The sequence below is a fragment of the Coenobita brevimanus genome, chromosome 23 (genome assembly GCF_032717465.1).
Source record: "Coenobita brevimanus isolate Jiangsu-jjx chromosome 23, ASM3271746v2, whole genome shotgun sequence".
Classification (NCBI taxonomy): Eukaryota; Metazoa; Arthropoda; class Malacostraca; order Decapoda; family Coenobitidae; genus Coenobita; species Coenobita brevimanus.
Genome location: NC_136976.1, coordinates 50,234,398 through 50,253,763, shown reverse-complemented (window position 1 = coordinate 50,253,763; position 19,366 = coordinate 50,234,398). Strand labels below are relative to the sequence as shown.

The following is a 19,366-nucleotide window of genomic DNA, read 5'->3' as shown; positions in this document are numbered from 1 at the left end:
TGACTGGAAACGTTTGTTCATTATTTCTGCTTGCATTGCCGCATCCTTAAAGACCTCTCCATCTACTTTCAGCTTGGTGATTCCTTCCTTTTGTTTCAGTTTGCCATTAACAAATCTGTAAAACAGTTTGGGTTCATCCTTGCATTTGTCAATTATACCTTTTTCATAATTCCTTTCTTCTTCCCTACGTATTCTTGTATATTCGTTTCTTGTTCTTTTATATTCTTCCTTTGTTCTGTCGTTACCTCTCTTTCTCCAATTGTTCCACGCCTTATCTCTCTCTTTTTTGGCTATCATACACCTTCCATTAAACCACTCCTTTTTCCTGTTTTCTTTCCCTCTTACTCTTGGTACAAATTTTTCCACTCCCAAATTATAGAGGTCTAGAAAGATATCCCACTTCCTCTGTATCTCTCTTGTTTCTCTGAATTTTCTCCAATCCGCATTTTCAAAAAAGTTTCTCAATCCTGTAAAATTTGCTTTGCCAAAGTTGTATCTTCCCTGTCTATGAAGCTCGTCTCTTGGCTCGACGTTTCCTATTAACATCTGGAACTCAATGACCACGTGATCACTTTTTCCCAAAGGACAGAGATATTCCAATGATTCTATTACATCGGGTTCTTTGGTGAACAGTAAATCTAACCTTGCTGGTGTGTCCTCACCTCGAAACAGTGTCTCTTCTTTGACCCACTGCGTCATCACATTATTCATTATTATATTTAATAACATAGTACCCCACGAATCCTCACCGCCTCCCGAGTACCATTCCTCCCAGTTCACCTCTTTACAATTAAAGTCACCCACCGAAATTATATTATTGCTTTTCTCAATTATTTTTTGCAATTAGCTAGCCATATCTGACAACATCTCATGGTATTCGTCATCCTTCCATGCTCTCGTCTTTGGGGGAACATACACTACCGCCATATCTCTCTTAACATTCTCTCCAGTTTCTAATTTCATATATATCACTTCAGCCCTGCCTTCTCCCATTTCCACAGTATCTACATTTATGTTGTTCTTCACTGCTATCATCACTCCTCCTCCCTTTTTTTCTTTCTTGTCTTTTCTCCACAGTTTGTATTTACCATCTCCCAAATGAACATCAATATCTTCTCTTAATTTGGTCTCTACAAGGCACATGACATCATGTTCATGTTCTCTCAAGAAATCATTAATTTCGATCCTTGTCGATATGAAACCATCAACATTAGTATATATCACCTTCAAATTATTTTTGACATTATTAATACCCTCTTCTCTCCTACTCTCTGTCCGTACCACTTCTTCAACTTCTGATCTTTCACAACCATCCCCCCTAGTTTCCTTCACTTCTATTTCCTTAAATACCATTTCCTTACTTTCATATCCAATACTCTCCAAAAAAAAGTATTACGTTCTTCCTCTGTCCTCTTATCATTTTTTTCCTTTACTTCTTCCTTTAATGATTTTAAAACTTCTCTTTCTTCTTCATTCAGATCTTTTCTTATTATAATATTTTCCATCCCCGCCTCTTTGCTTAATTTCCAGGTCACTTTAAGTATCTCATTTATTACACTTTCTGATGTAAACTTGACTCTCATTGGTCTTGTTTCCCCTTTCTTATAAGGCCCTATCCTCCTTACTTCCTCAATTTCTTTTACCCACTTGTCTCCTTCGGGGTCAATCTTGCCTAATATTCCTCTCACCATGTTCGTGTCTTTCTCGAGTCTTGCGAACCTAACCTTTTCTTCCTCTTCCCTGTTTCCAAATACTACCACACATCTGTTCCTTTCTACAGTTTCTCTCACTATTTTCTCTTTTTTCTTCAGTATTTTCACTACATTTTCTTCCATTTCTTTCTTGTTCATTTCCCTTTCTTCCTGGATGATCTCTCTTAAGCTGACCACTTCTTTCTGTTCTTCTTCTACGTGTGCCCACTTTGCCTTGTGTTGTTCTAGTACATTACTCACCTTCTCCGTTTTATTAGTACTCTCTTCAAGTTTCCTCCTCAGTTCAACATTCTCCCTCTTCAAATTCTTAATCTCTTCATTGGCTGTTTCGTTGGACTGGATTAGACTCTGTATGGTGGTTTCCGTATTTCCTGACACATCCTTTATCACTAGATTCTCTACTTTTTTTCGAGTTCACTAATCCTCATAATTAATGTTTTCACCAGGTCCATGACATTAGTATTAGCATCAAATCCTTGAAATTCCATTCCCTCATTGTTTACATTTTCGGCCATCTTTAACGTACCGGTAAAGTACCTAAACAGCTGTTACCGAATAAGCCACAAACATTCATGTATACTATTGCCAACAAATCTTTACATTTTTGGTAGTCTACCAACTTTCATTATTTTAAATTTAAAGAAAGACCCTAGGAGACAGGACAGACAAAATTCCTGAAACTACTCAAGGTTAGGAGCGATGCCTGGGACGACCTCTCTCTCCGGCTGCTCGTGTGTGTGACTGTGCTCTGCTGTCCAGTTTGTGAGAAGAGTCACTGTAGATTTGGCTGGGCGCTATTTTGAGCCTGTTTGTGGTGAACCATTCATGTAGTGTGTTGAGGTAAGGTTGAATGATGTGTGCAGCTGTGTTTGCGTTTTGGTGCGTACATGTAAGTGTTATGTAATCTGCATAGGAAGCTATGTGTATCTGTGATGTGTGGGTACGTCATGCATGTATAGGTTAAAGCGTGTAGGGGACAAAACAGATCCTTGGGGGATGCCGTTTGTGAAGTTTCTGATGTTAGAAGACTGACCGGCAAATGTTACGTGTGCACATCTGCCTGCTAAGTAGTTTGCCAGCCATCTTTTTGTGTTATTGTGCATGTTTGTGTTGAGTATCTTGTTTGTGAGGTTGTGGCGGGGGATGGCATCAAAAGCTTTGAAAATGTCTAATGTGACTAGGAGTGTTCTATGTGGTGGCCTAGCTGAATTCATGCCATTGAAAACTCTCTGTGTAAGGTCTGTAAGAAGGGTGTTTGTGGAGTGTAGTGGCCTAAAGCTATGTTGTGACTGGGCTAGGGGAATGTGAGGTGTGACTAGTTGTAGTACCAGTCGTTCAGTGACTTTAGAGGGGGTGCAGAGGAGTGTGATGGGGCGATGTGAGGAGGGTAACGTGGGGTCTTTGTTGGGTTTAGGGATAGTGATGATATTGCCATGCTTCCAGATGTTGGGTATTATGTTGTGTGAGTAGCTGTAGTTTGATATGTTGGTGAGTGCTTGTATGCCTTGTGGTCCTAGGTGTTTAAGGTGAATGTTGCTTATGTTGTATGGTCCACAGGCAGATGAGTGCTTGAAGTTGTTAATGATGTGCTTCGTCTGGTTGTAAGTGAAAGGTGCGTAGTCTGGGTCTGTGGGGAACTGTCTCTTACATCGGATGATATGTCGGTCTTCAGGATGGTGGTTTAGATGGCTGACTTGTGAAAAGTGATTGATGAGAATGTTTGCTTGTTGTTTGTTTGAGGGTATGGTGTCTGTTGTTGTGATGGCAGCGTGTGATTGTGTGGTGTTGCTGTTGGAAAGTGTGATGGTGTTTAGTGTTTTGTAGAGTTTACTGGTGTTTGTTTTGTGGTCAGGTGTTTGGAGGTAATTTTTCCAGTTTAGTGTTTGCTGTTCTAATATTTTATTGTTTATCTGAGTGTTGAGTTCTTGTATTTGCTGTATGGTGTCTTGTGTATGGGGTGTTGGGGAGTGTCACAGTGTGTTCTGTTGTCTGATGAGGCCTTGAATTTCTGGTGTGAAGTTGGGATTTTGTTTCTTTCTGTTGCCTCTGGGGATGTGTCTTTTGTCTGCATTTTGTATGATTGTATTGAAAGTGTTCACAGCGGTGTTGATGTTTGTGATGGATGTACTGTTTAGTGTTTCGAAATGTTGCTCTGTTTCAGTTACAAAGGCCTCCCAGTTGGCTCTCTTATAATTAGTGTATGTGTGTTTGTGGCCATCTGGGGTGATTCTGGTTTTGGTAGTGATGATGATTGGGAGGTGATCAGAACCTAGGGTTTTGACCACTCTCCATGATGTAGTGGGGGTGAGGTTTGGGGAGCAGGTGATGTCTGGAGATGATGGGTGGAAGACGGCTTGGTGTGGGATACGGGTATGTTGGTCTAGACTGTTTAGTATGAAGAGATGATCTGTCTGGGATTGTAGTACCAGCTCTCTTTCTGTGTCAGGGTTGTTGACATGCCAGGCCAATGACTTGGCATTGAAATCACCACCCAGGATGATGTTGGATATGTTAGTGATATGGTGTATCTGTGGAGAGTAATTGTGTGGTACTGTGGGGGACGATTGGGGGGGAATGTATGTGTTAGCCATTGTTATGTGTGATTTGTTACCAGTGCATATTTTGATTGATTGTATTTCTGTTGTGGTGTCCTGTGAGGGGAGAAGTGACTTTGTGTGTGCACTGGTATCTGCAAAGTTGATGGATTTGTGTACCAGGGTGATGAGTCCACCGCCACCACCGTCAGCCCGGTCTTGTCGAATGGTGGTGAAGTTTTGAAATGTCGGTGTTTTCTTTGCTCTGTGTAGTTTTGTTTCTTGTAAGATGGCAATGTGTATGTTCTGTTGTTTGATGAATTGTGTGAGTTCATATATTTTGGTGTTTATGCCATCTATGTTTAACTGAAGGATGTTTATGTTGTGTGTGCGATGTGTGTTGGCTGCTGCAGCACGGGGGGAAGGTGGTGTGGGTGGAGGGGAAGGGGTAGAAGGAGGTTGTGATGGAGGTAAGGATTGAGGTGGATTAGGATGGGTTGGAATGGGAGGAGTTGGGGGACTGGATGGTGCAGGAAGTATCGGTGGGTTTGGCTGTGGAGGTGTGAAGGAAGTAGGAGTAGGATTGGAAGGGAGGTTGATGGGTGGGGGGAAGGAGCATAAGGAACAGGTCCAGGTGTTTGTGTAATGTTTTCTGGATTTAAGTGTTGTGCAGGTGTAATGGGTCCAGTTGTTGCAGGAATTGCACTGAACTGAAGCCTTTGTCTGTCGGCTCGATGTGATAGGTTTTGAGCATGTTGGACATATGTATTTGTTGGTGGGTCCTGGATTGCTCTCAATGTCCCCGGCTAGAAGAAGTCATCGAGAAATGACAGCCGGGGAGTCATTTCTCGGTGTAGAAAAAACGGTGTTGTTGTGTTGGGAGGTGTGGTGCTTGCCCGGGCGACCGAAGCCACTCCCAGGTACTCGAGCCCTGTGAGGGGCCGGAGGGGTTTGCGGTGGTTTCGCCCCCATGCTGTCCTCCTCTTCTCTTCGACAGCCTCTTGGGGGTAGACCCTTGATGAAGACGCCACCGCTTCAGGTCCTGGTGTGGTGTGGTGTGTTTATTGTTTTGTGTGTGTGTGTGTGTGTGTGTGTGTGTGTGTGTGTGTGTGTGTGTGTGTGTGTGTGTGTACAGGACACTACAGCATAGTACTGTACATTGTTATGACATTTGTATGTTGGCAGGGCTCTTAAGGTACCATACTGCATAGAGGAGGTATTAGGGTAGAAAGGGTGACTGGCAGTGGTTTAAAGTAATTGAAGCCTTTATAGCAGTTTTCTTGTATAGGTATAGTATTGTTCTTTGTTGCACAGTACTCTGACAAAATGAGTTAACCATAAAACTGGAGGTATTACTGTACCAGTACTTGTTTTTGTTTCAGACCAAGCATCAGCAACCCTTCGTCCCCAGTTCCCATAGTGCGGCGAGGGATCAGTCTGTCTCCAATATCCCTTGGCTCATTGAGTGCCTCAAATGACCGATTTTTTGTACCTTCCCCTATGCCATCTCCACCTTCCTCCCCCCCAACACCTAACTCACCCTCCGGATTGATCCAGGCCACTAAGGATGCCCTCTGCAGAGCAGTGTCCAAACGAGATACCAAGACAAGTGTGCTTGCTATTGATGTGAGTTCACTTTGTTTAAGGATATTGTTGTTAGATAGTCTCACTAATTATGAAGGTGCAGGAGGGAAGCCTACTTGTGGTGGCACTGTGCACCTTAGGTGAAGAGGGGCAGTCACTGTGACTTCATCTTGGGAACAAAATCTCCCCACTCATCCCTGTGTCCTGACCTCAGTCATCTTAGTGGAGTGCCATCTCCTGCTTGAAGGCAATTGCTCCCTACATTATTTTTACAGGAAGGGAAATGATTCTCTGGCAGTCGCTTCCCTCCTTCACCTGCTTGCCAGGAACCTTGAGAACAGTTCCGGTTCCCAAACATGACACATTTGCCCAATTTGCTTTTTACACACCATGAGCACTAAGTGAACATGTGGATCCATTCAGTGCAGTTCTTGCAGAGAATGGATCAGCACCACATGCATCATGCTTACAAGTACCAGACAACATCACAGCATGTGGGTATGTGACAGTTGCAGCACTTCCACAAACACATTTCCCATCACACTAAACAGAGTTCTGTCCACCTGATCCAACAACCCCCTGCTCACACAACCACTGCCATCACGACTCAGTCCCTGTGCACAAACACATCGGCTTAAACACAGATCCACACTTGATGTACACCTCTTCAAAGATGCAACATAACTTAAACATACAGTTTTGCAAGTGGGTGTCAGTGACTCCATTCCAGAATACCACAAATTGAAGAATTTCTTCACAAACACAACATACACATTGTACTCTTACAAGAATCACAGCTCTCTCTCTCTCTCTCTTACACACACGCACGTGCACACACACACACACACACACACACACACACACACACACACACACACACACACACACACACACACACACACACAGAGGGAGTCAATCGAGGCAGACATGCGACATCGGCGCTCCGTACCGAACCAGCACGGCCAGTGGCATTACCTAAATTAGTATCTTTGTATGAGTCAAGCTCTGTACCAGGTTAGACTAAATGATTTTTCATTATTAAAAGAAAAAAAAAAAAAGTTTAAACAAGACTTGTTCAAACAGAAAAGAAAACCAGGACGAAAGAATGCGCTGAGTCAGCTGAGGTTTGTTTAGACTACAGCAGCACGGGGAATGTAAGTACATGCTCTGTACTTTTAGTATTGCAAAATGGATACATACTTTAGTAAAGCAAATTTGGAAAAGAAAAGGGATAAAGGTAGAAAGCAAAATGATGATTTCTACCAAGAACTGGTTGAAGTGGAGACTCACAATAGACTGGTTGAACGTCTACACAAACTAGAAATGGCTTTCAAAAATGAAATTTATGAAATAAAGAAGCAGATGCACTTGCAAAAGGAAGAAATAGAAAAACTAGGAAGGGAGGCCAACAAGAAAGATACAACCATCAGTGAACTAACGGTGGAATTGAGTACACTTAGGAAGGAAATGAGTGAAATGGCAAGTACAGTAGTCAATCACGAGAGTGTTATGGAAGAGTTCAAAAATGACACAGAGACAATTAGGCAAGTAAGCAGTCTTATAGACCAGAGCAGTGATATTGAGGAGAAGATAACACAGGTGCATGAAGCTGTGCAAAGCTACAAAAATGATGTGGAAACCACGTATGCTGAAATGGTGAAAGTAAAGAAAGACTTAGAAACAAGGGTGGAGGAAAAAAGCATTAAACAGGAAGTGAAAAGAATAATCCAAAACAATCCAAAGTTAGTCAGAGATTCAGTAGATATAAACAAATCTATAGTAATCACTGGTATAGAAGAGGAAGAAGTAAAAAACAAGATCACAAGAGACAAAAAGGAGATGGCAAATGTAATGAGCTTACTGAAAGAAGTATCAGAGGAAATCTGTAGTAAAGACATAGAGGAACACAAAAGGTTAGGGAAATACGAGAAAAGCAAGGCAAGACCTCTAAAGGTGACTTTCCAGAGTGTAAAGACTGTGGAAGAGATACTAAAAAATGCAAAGAATCTTATGGAAAAAGAGGAGTTCAAAAATGTATGGATAAAAAGATGCCTAACACAAGAGGAACTGGAATTACTGAAAGAGAAAAGGGAGGAAGCAAAAACAGAAAATGAGGGAAGATCAGAAGAGGAGAAGAAGAAATTTTTTTACAAAGTAATAGGATTGCAGGTACGAAAGTGGTACACAAACAGGATGGAATAAAAAGGAGGAAGGTAGTAAAACCATGTCATGACAAGTATATAGACAAGATGATAAAGCTGATGTACTCAAATGTGGATGGAATGGTATCTGAATTACTAGAGATGAATGATTATGTCAGAGAAAATGAACCACAAATAATATGCTTAACTGAAACAAAATTAACACCAGGGATATCCAATGACATACTAAACTTAGAGGAGTACAATATATGGAGAAGAGATAGAAATTTAAAAAAAGGAGGAGGAATTATAATATTAACTAAGAAAAATCTAAAAGTCAATGAAATAAAACTAGATATACCATCACAAGTAGAACTGATTGCAGTAGAGATCAACACATCTGAAGGTAAAGTAATTGTAGCCAATTTGTACATGCCACCCAGATCAAACACATGGGAAAGAGATGAATATGAGGACCTGGCAGAGAGTACAATTCAGAGTTTAAGATCTTTACTACATAAAATGGAAGAGAAATTGGAAAGAATTATACTAACTGGGGATTTTAATACAAATATAAATTGGAATACTCTAGATATAATTAGCCAAGAAAGCTGTTGGGACCAAAATCTCCTGGATCTCGTGCAAGAGTTTTTCCTAACGCAACATGTGAGGGAAACCACCAGAAAAAGAGGACTTGATGTACCTTCAGTGCTAGATCTAATATTTACTAGGCAAGAAAATGATATTGACAGTTTAATATATCACCCTCCACTCAGCAAAAGCGATCATGCAGTACTAAATTATAACTTCAGGATAGCATATGACATAGTTAACAGCAATGAAAGTTACAAAAAGAGCCTAAACAATAAAAAGGGAAATTATCAAGACCTAAAGAAGTATTCCTTAGAAGTTGATTGGGAAAATGAGCTTAGAGGACAAGATTTAAATGCTGTATATAAAAAATTCTGTGAATTTTATGAAATAGGAGTCCAGAAGTACATCCCAAAGCACAAAGAAGCAGATAAGAGAATACAGAAATGGTTCAATACAGAATGTAAATAATCAAAAGAAAGAAGAGATTTGTTGTGGAATAGATACAGAAGACACAATAATGAAAGGGTGTATAATAATTACAAACAGGCAAGAAACGATTATACAAGAATAAGGAGGGAAGCCCAAAAACAGGTTGAAGAGGATATAATAAATAAAAGTAGTGATCAACCAAAGCTGTTTTACAGCTACATCAGAAGCAAAACCAAAGTAAAAGATATAATACAATCCATTACGGACGAGGGAATCACTTATACATAAGAGAAAGATATTTGTGAAGCACTAAATAAGAATTTCCAATTTGTTTTTATAGAAGAAAAAAATTTTGAGAGGGACTATGTGGAACATGCATGTCCACACATACTACCAGATATACAAATAGCAGAAAAAGTAATACATGAGGAGTTAAGTAGATTAGACAGAGGAAAAGCAAGTGGTCCTGATGAAATTTCATGTTGGGTACTACGAGAATGTGCAAAGGAGTTAAGTAAACCATTATTTTTAATTTTCAAGAAATCCTTGAGTCAAGGGAAACTACTTGATATTTGGAAAAAAGCAAATATTGTCCCCTTATTCAAGAAAGGAAATAGACAAAATCCACTCAACTACCGACCAGTATCACTGACCAGTGTTGTAAGCAAGGTATTAGAAAAGCTTATAAGAAAAGCATGGGTAAATCATCTAGAAGAACACAATATGATAACAGAAAGACAGTTTGGTTTCAGAAAAGGAAAATCATGTGTTACTAATCTGTTGAGCTACTATGTCAGAGTAACAAACACAATACAGGAAAGGGAAGGATGGGTGGACAGTATCTATTTAGATTTCAAGAAAGCTTTTGACACAGTAAGACACCAAAGACTTTTATGGAAACTGTACCATCAAGGAGGAATTCGAGGCAGACTGTTTTGTTGGGTGCAAGACTTTCTCATAAAAAGAGAAATGAGAACAGTACTAAGAGGAAACTACTCATCATGGAAAGAAGTGACTAGTGGAGTACCACAGGGTTCAGTGCTGGCACCAATCATGTTTTTAGTGTATATTAATGATATAAACAGTAACACTGGAAATGAGAGCTATCTGAATATGTTTGCAGATGATGCAAAAATACAAAGGAGAATTACTAGCACAGACTTTTGTAGGGAGCTACAAGAAGAATTAAATAAACTTCATGAATGGAGTAGTACATGGCAAATGGAATTCAATGTGGACAAGTGTCATGTAATCAAGTTTGGTAAAAGTGGAAAAAGACCTGATTGGGATTATAAGTTAGGAAATAAAACCCTATACACATCAGAAAGAGAGAAAGACCTAGGTGTGATTATCAATAACAGACTGTCTCCGGCTGACCACATCAGCGAGAAGGTACGGAACATGTATACACTGCTTGCAAATATGAGAATAGCATTCACATACATAAATGAAGACATGCTAAGAAGGATAATAACATCATTCATTAGACCAACCCTAGAATATGCATCAGTAGTCTGGAGTCCTCATCTCAAAAAACACATAGACATGATTGAAAAAGTTCAAAGGGCCGCTACAAGATGGATACCAAGCTTAAGGGATCTAAGCTACGAAGAAAGACTAAATAAACTGAATCTACCAACACTACAGGAGAGAAGGAAAAGAGATGACATGATAATGCTATATAAGTGCATATCAGGGAAGGAGAAAATAGACATAAATGATTACTTAACATACGGGGAAGCATCAGCAAGAGGACACTGCAAAAAAACTGCATAAGAAGAGAGGTGATAAAGATGTAAGGAAATTCAGTTTCCCAAACAGAGCAATTGATCAATGGAATGCACTACCGAATGAAATAGTGTGTGCCAAAACAATTCACAAATTTAAGGATATATACGATAAATATGGTTTAAGACATGGGACAGTACGAGCTTGACTCATTCCTGTAAAGATACAATTAGGTAAGAACACACACACACACACACACACACACACACACACACGACCTCTTTCACACATCCTCAGACAAAACTGATATCTATGTTGGAGGCCTCAGCACGTCATTCGCACATTCATCCATTACAGAGACACAATACAGACAATGCAGTGACTATTCCAGAATAACAAAACATTAGAAACAGAGGTGGTTACTGTCAACTCAAGTCCAATGAGAAATCAGCATTTTTAACATTTACATTAACATGACACTTCTTATTCTGTACCAATGCAATACAGCTGTCAGCTCCTTCCCATAACACAAACTGGGGAATCTAACACTAATTTTTACACTGCCTGGTACAATCGCAGTGAAAATGAAAGAAAAGTATTCAGGAGCCAAATGCTAATCACCTGCCAGAATGTGCTGTTAGCCAAGTCTAAGATTTTGACCATATCTTGATACCCTGAAGGTTTCATGTTTATGGCTCAAGCCATTCATGAGAAATAATGGTGCTAAAGGTGGTTGATAAAAACTAGTTGACCTTTGGCAGCCATTTTGGTGACCTTGACCTTAACCCCAGTGCTCATTTTCGAACTTGTCCAAGATTTTGGCCATCTCTTGACACCCTGAAGGCTTCATGTTGATAGCTCAAGCTGTTCACGAGATATAATGGTGCTAAAAACAGGTTATAAAATCTAGTTAACCTTTGGCAGCCATTTTGGTGACCTTGACCTCGAGTACCCATTTTCAAACGTGGCCAAGATTTTAGCCATATCTTCATACCCTGAAGGGTTTCATGTTGATAGCTCAAGCTGTTCATGAGATATAATGGGAACACACACACACACACACTTAGAGGCAGGCAAAAACATTATAGCTCTACCTTTTAAAGATGGGTGATAAAAAGCCACTTAGGCCTCAACGTTGCAGCAGGTTCAGCAACAAGTACCTTCTCAGTGGCACCTCACAGTACACCTACCTTCACCAAGCACACTGCTCCCCCTCCTTCTCATACATTATATTCTGTTTGTCCACACTTTCACACATCACCACCTGGCATACAGAATCCGAATTCCCTTCAGTTGTCATGATTACCACAGGAATAATCTCCAAACAAGAGTGATGACACGTCACTTAAAAATAAAAAAAAAAATAGACTCAGTGAAGTTCTTCAAAGAACAACACTTTAGCATACAAGAGAACACATCCATCATCAACATTGTAAGGCACATCACAAAATTTAACAACATACTTAATGCAAACAAATGCCCATTTTCTCAAAGCAACAGAAGGCATTTCTACCTAAATTTTACGTGAGAGTTTGTTTGTCTCATAAAATGAAAGAAAAGCATTTGGAAGCCGAATGCTAATCGCCCGCCAGAATATGCTGTAGGCCAAGTCCAAGATTTAGGTCATATCTTGATACCCTGAAGGTTTCATGTTCATAGCTCAAGCCGTTCACATAATGGTGTTAAAGGCAGGCGATAAAAACTAGTTGACATTTGGCAGTCATTTTGGTGAGCTTGACCATGACCCTGAGTGTCCATTTTCGAACTCGTCCAAGATTTTGGCCATATCTTGATACCCTGAAGGTTTAATGTTGATAGCTCAAGCCGTTCATAAAATTTAATGGTGCTAAAGGTGGACAGTAAAAACTAGTTGACCTTTGGCAGCCTGACTGACCCGGTGAATTACATAGAGGGAAATGTCACACACACACACACACACACACACACACACACACACACACACACACACACAGAGGCAGGCAAAAACATTATCGCTCCGCCGACTAAAGGTGGACGATAAGAATGCAGCTCATTCGTACACAACTCCACCCCCACACACACACACACACACACCCACACACACACACACACACACACACACACACACACACACACACACACACACACACACACACACACACACACACACACATACACACACACACACACACACATACACACACACACAGGACACCATCACAAGACATAATAAATGAAATTTAACACAAAGAAAATGGAAAATTGGAAAGCCTTTGTAAAAAGGCTCAGCTTGGCTCTACAAAACACTGAACAGCATCATTAAATCAAGCACCTCAAAGACCCATGCTGCCATCATCTCCAACACGCATGCTGCTGTCACCTCTAACACCCAACACATCCCATCCTATAAAGAACAGGCACACATACTTGTGCACCACTGTATAAACAAAAATCACCTTACAACCATCATGCACCAAGTCGGAAAGAGTCTTCCCTGTATAGGCAGTCCCTGACACTCGAGCGCAGTGTAACTCCCTTCACTCCAGAACAGAAGCATAACATTACCCAGGAAACAGAAAAGCTCTACAAGCACAGGGCATGAGGCATCTGCAACCTACACTTGAAATATTTAGGACCACATACCATCTAGGCCGTCAGAAACATCAGTAACTATATATGTGCATATAACATTCCCAACATTTGGAAATGTGGAACAATCATCATTATATTTCAGGTGAAGCAAGGACCCAACACACTCTTCTTCGTGCAGGTATATAATACTAGTTAAAATGCCATCCAAGATAACTGAACTTGATATTCCCATATCCCAGCTGCCCACAAACATTACCTGATATTCAGATGACATTACCATAATTCTACACATCACATGGAAATGGCCAGTACATTGGAACAAGACTACCTAAGCACATTTCAGGCATGGATCAAGGAAAGCAGGCTGATGATCACTCCACCACCACACTCATTACCATAGCAAGCATGAGCACACATCACACCCTTCACTAAAATCTCGAGTGAAATATGGCACTGGATTCACCTTTGAGGAATAAATACCAGACATCAAGAGATGGTGCACCTCCAGACTTGGCATGTTCAGGGCAGTTACAGGGATGGACTTTGGACAATAAAAAACGACACTCTCCTTGCTCAACAAACAACATATCAGATCAGTGATGTTCTGTGTGTCCATGGCTTGGGTGCCGCACCTGTCTCAACACCCACTACAGCCTTTGCTGACCTTGGAAAACAGTGCTCTGCACATCATCACTGGCTGCACCAGTGCCACTCCCACAACTTACTCATACTTTGAAACTAAAGTCCTATCTGTTGCAAAATATCTTGATAAGAGAGACACAGTTCTATATGGCAGCTTGTGCAGAAACAGAACACTCCTGTCATTACATGACAAGAGACACACAACACAATTAAAATAAAACAGTTGCCACACAAACACTACGAGACCTTCTTCAGCAACATTCCACCTCCTGGTATTCCAACGTTATCACTGAAGAAACACCTACCTCCCTAGGAAAGGTAATACAACACCTCGATCTGAATACTGTACTAGAATCCTCGCTTCCAGCATCATACATCAGTGGTATTCTTAAATACTGTCTACACTATCATCCGACCTCCCGACATTCCAACATTATTGCTAAAAAAACACCTACATAGTCATTCCATGTGAAAGGCAGTCCAACATCTTGATCAGAATACAGTGCTATAAGCCTCTCTTCCAACGTCATCCAACAGTGATATTCTTAAACAGAATCGCTCGAGTTCACCTAGCTGGGTTTAGATCAGGATATCACTCAGCCCTCTTTCTTTACCAGCTTAGAGTTGAGTAGGTGGAATCACAGATGACACTTGTCCTGTTTGTAGAATAGGTCCACATAATGGAGTACTGCACAGCACATGCCACACTGAGGCACAAACACATCAGTAGTATAGGGATTGTATGAAACATCTTCATAGTAGTAGTTGCTTACCTGTGGTCAGTGGTTCTGCTGGGCCAGGCAGATTGAGGTTGAGCAACAGCTGCAACAGCAGATTGTGAAGCTGTTTTCTTAAGTGCATCATGTAAATGTTGCAGTGTTATTTACTGAGATTGTTACATTATGTAATGATGTAATGATGTATTATAATTTTGTTACTGTATTTGTTGTAATAGTATCTTTGCAGTTCCTTATGTGTTGTTGTACTTTGGTATTGAACCATATAATCTTTCCAGGAGGATATGCGTGACATGTGCTATTATTATTCAAAGCTGGGAACAGACGAACGCTCAGAGTTTTTGGTCTACATGGCAACAGCATTCTCAACAAATCATAGTGTTGTGGAGCAGCTTATTCAACAGAAACCACAGGTAGACATGATTGATTATTGCAGTCATACTTAATAGAAATTTTAGCACACCTTTCATAACACATAATAATTGTCATGTCAGATTCAGTATTTGGTGTAACAGTCTCTTTTGCACAGTTGGGCACTTTCTGAAAAAACTTCGTCACTAAATGGCTGTACTATAGAAAGCCAGGCTTCTAGCAGCTCCCTTCTTAGTGAATTATATATGGAGTTTTGAGGCACAATAGTGTTATATACCACTTACCTAACCACTTTGGTGGCCTACTGGTTAACTTTGCTAGCTACAAAGCCTCCAGCTTTACAGTGTTGTAGTTTGAATCCTGGTTCAGGCAACTAACACCACTCAGCTAAGGTGACCATCTCTTGTAGGCTGGTAGGTAAAACAACTATGTAGTGTAACACTAGGGGGAGATAACCATGATAACCTGGGTAATGTCATGGACCGTGTATTCCCTGATAATGGTGACTAACCCTTTAGTAGCTTAACCCCTTGACTGTGGCGGCCATGATCTATCTATCTATCTATTGCCAGACACCTCAATCCCGTTTGGGGTGGCCACAAACAAATCGCCTCCAAGTCGCCCTGTCCCCCGCCATCTCACTGCCCTGCTCCCAACTCACACCCCCCTCTCTCATATACCATGATGAAACAGGAAATGGGAAAAAACATGATGTGTTTTCAACTTGTGTTTTAACCCACTTATCCTAAATCTTAAAAGCTGAAATTTTTATCAGACAAACTTCAATATTTCTACAATCATTTGCAACAAACTGCATGTCCATAGTTACTCCCAGCCCGGAGAACACATTAAGAGAAGACAAGGTGTTTTTTGCCCATCTGACGTAGGAAATAGCCCAGCACGGCAGAAATCGCCTCCTCTAACTACCAAACCACAAGATTTTTTTCATTCAAAATGGGGTTACTGCCACATTGCCTCATCACAATAAATACAATACAGGTAACTCGCACGGAACACGAGGGTTTCGTTCCTACCGTGCCGTGTTAGGTGCGAAATCGCATATATTTAAACTACTCCGTATTTTGCTCCCTAGACCCCCCAAATGTGTTGTTTTGCTGTTATCTGTCACTAGAAAGCACTTTAAGTGGTTAGATGGTTTATTTAATGTTATAACTCACAAATACAGTACTCCTGAGCAAAACTTCAACACACAAATACTGTACGTAAACACAAGGAAACATTCCGACGCCGATCATAGGTAATAAATTAGGTTAACTGGTACCAGTGCTTTAACTTACAAGTACATACCAGAACAGTACATATTTAACTTAGAAATGCAGTACTGTGATATCGAATGATTTCAGTACATAATCTGTTAGGAATGGCTGGAAAAAAAAAATGTTATGAATACATTTTCACCTTTTTGATATATGTTTATGGCAGTTTCGAGTTATTTTTTACGTTATCGTTGTGCCCATGCTTGGAAAAGGGAGCGAAAGAGTTGAATTTTCAGTCCTAAATGAGAAAACTGCACGTCCTCCAAGGCTAGACTCTGCCACGTGAGAATAAAGTGGAGGGTCAGTCCGATTAGCAATAAGGAAGTTGTGTCACAACTTCCAGCTCCCACACCACAAGAATGGCTAAAAATAGAATCGTAATGCAGTTTCAGAAGTAACAATAAGTCTAATTATTACGAATACAGATACAAAGCAGAAATAAATACGTTTACAGACAGGGAAAACGTATTTCTTTCGTCATAACATGTTCATCTTTCTCAATCATTTTACGTTCATCTTTATCATTTTACCTTGTTATTTTCGCAATATATATTGCTGTCTCGTAAACAGGGTGGTTGTTTGTGTTTTGCAAGGGAGGAAAAAGGTTGTATTTTCTGTCTGGGTCGAGATAATGGGTGTAACTATGTGTGGTTAGGCATGGCCACGAGCGAAAAAATCGTACATCCACTCATCACGATAGCCGGTGGTGAACTGACAGATGATACATGAGACGATGAAGTCAAGGTCATGTCCCAGATTTTCGTTCACTTCCCGAAAGTTTTCACAGTTTTCTACAAGTTGCAAACCATTACAGCAAACCTGAGCAAATAGGTAAAGATACCAAGACAAAAATGTATTTTTCTCTTATTATAAGTCTTTAACGAACAAACAAAAAAAAGGCAATATTCCGACGCCGATCATGGGTAATCATATAAATCAGGTTAACTGGTTACAAGGCTTTATTTAATGCTTTAATTGCTTACAAGTACATACCAGAACAGTAAATATTTAACTTACAAATACAGTACTGTAGAAAAGCAGTACAGTAAGAGTTTAACGAACAAACAAAAAAGGCAATATTCCGACGCCGATCATGGGTAATCATATAATTCGGGTTATCTGGTTACAAGGCTTTGTTTAATGCTTTAACTTTATTTAAGTGCTTACAAGTACAGTACATACGAGAACAGTAAATATTTAACTTACAAATACTGAACAGCACTGTGGAAAAAACGAACAAATAAAAAAGGCAATATTCTGACGCCTATCAGGTAAACTGGTTATAAGACATTATTTCTTGCTTTAACGTTATTCAATAGTACTTTAAGTTGCACATAAACTTACCAGAACAGTACAGTACTGTAAATATTTAACTTACAAATACTGTGCTACTGTACTCGGGAATGTCTCACTCGCTGAATAATTTCCCGCCTAGATCGTCACGTAATCAAAACAAACCGCGCGCTGCGGTGACGTTCGAGGATTTGATCTTTCAAAGGCCTCTCCTGCGTTAATTTGTAGTTTTCATAATGGTTTTTTAATCTTACGTTGTCTTATATGTATCCCAGCCCTTACCGTGTATAATTGCGAGCGCGTTCCGTGAGATCGTGTTCCGTGCGAGTTACCTGTATTATAAAAGAAAAAAAAAAATCTAGCTAGTCTCATATGATTTTATTGTGATATTCCATAGAGTTTACCCTTGAATTTAGTGAAACAGTAACGATGTGAGGAGAATCATTACAAATTTAATAAAACTTCATCAGAGACTTATTATCACTTTTTTTTTTTTTTTTAACATTGATGTAATGCCATTTATTATTCACGTCATTGCCTTGCTGCACACTTTCGCAGTCGCTAAAACACTTCGCTGACTCAACAGTGTACCACATGACGTCACGTACTTTGGTAGAAATAATCACTAATTCACCTACCGTACATCATATCATGAAAGACTTTTATTTGTGCTTATTTTGTATAAAACTTATTGACATAATGCTGTTTATTATTCATTGCCTTCCTCTACATTTTCACAACCTGACACTTTGCAAACTCAGCAATGTACCACATGACTTCACTTATCTTTGTAGAGGTAATAACTAATTCACTTATATAAAAATACCTGTAATTCAGAATAGAATATAAAATAACAGTTTCATCCGCACTGGTTTGATTTGACCCATGTATTTTTACCTAGTATTTACATGAGTGAACAGGTACCAGTAGCTTCTGTGCACATACAGTACTCGTCAGAAGTATTCAGCGTTGTCCGCCGGGCGCGCAATACTTATGGCCCAAAAAGAATCACCCATTTTTGGGGGTAAGAATTGAGCCACAAGTTTGAGCTCCGAGCATGACGTCACGGTAGCGTGAGGCCTTCCGACACGCTGGTTGGTTCCCGCCTCAGTTGCCCACGGGCTGCCTGAGAGAGAGGAACTCCGCCGAGTGTCCCTCTCAAATTGCGCCATTTTTTACCGAGTGTCCCGCAGTGTTTTGGCCTTTAAAACTTTGTTATGGCACCTACCCGTGAACTATCGAGTGAAATCATATCCCAGATCATTGCTCTAAAGGAGGCAGGCCACCAGACAAAGGAAATTAGTGAATTGGTTGGTGTGGCACGATCGACAGTGCGTCGTTGGTGTGCGCGGTTTCGGGAGGAAAACAGTGGTGAAGTTCCCACAAAGAAACCGAGGTCTGGTAGGCCTAGGAAAACTTCCCCAAGGTCTGTTAATGTTTTAAAACGTGCAGTGGAGTTTAATCCTCATGTGAGTGCAAGGAAAATTAAGGAGAGCAACCCAGAAGTGTTTGGTGAGGTGTCAGTGAGAACAGTGTCTCGTAGGGTGCATGAGCTTGGTTACACAAGTCACAGGCCTGTGAAAAAGCCTCTTCTCTCTAGCAGCCAGAGAATTCGTAGGCTTGCCTTTGCTAATAAATATCTAAACTGGGGTGAGGAGCAATGGTTGTCAGTGTTGTGGTCTGATGAGGCAACGTTTAGTGTTACCTGTAACAGAGGAGCACGAAAAGGTAGTGACCCACTTGACCCACGGT

General features: G+C 40.4%; 1 protein-coding gene across 1 annotated transcript in view; it reads left to right on the top strand.

Moving 5' to 3' along the window:
- Window positions 1-19,366, top strand: part of LOC145392702 (malonyl-CoA decarboxylase, mitochondrial-like) — a 203,782-nt gene that overhangs the window by 39,504 nt on the left and 144,912 nt on the right. The window contains exons 2-3 of the mRNA XM_080267005.1: window positions 5,629-5,872; window positions 14,951-15,085. Of these exons, the coding sequence (XP_080123131.1) occupies window positions 5,629-5,872; window positions 14,951-15,085 (379 nt within the window). The remainder of the gene's footprint in view (window positions 1-5,628; window positions 5,873-14,950; window positions 15,086-19,366) is intronic.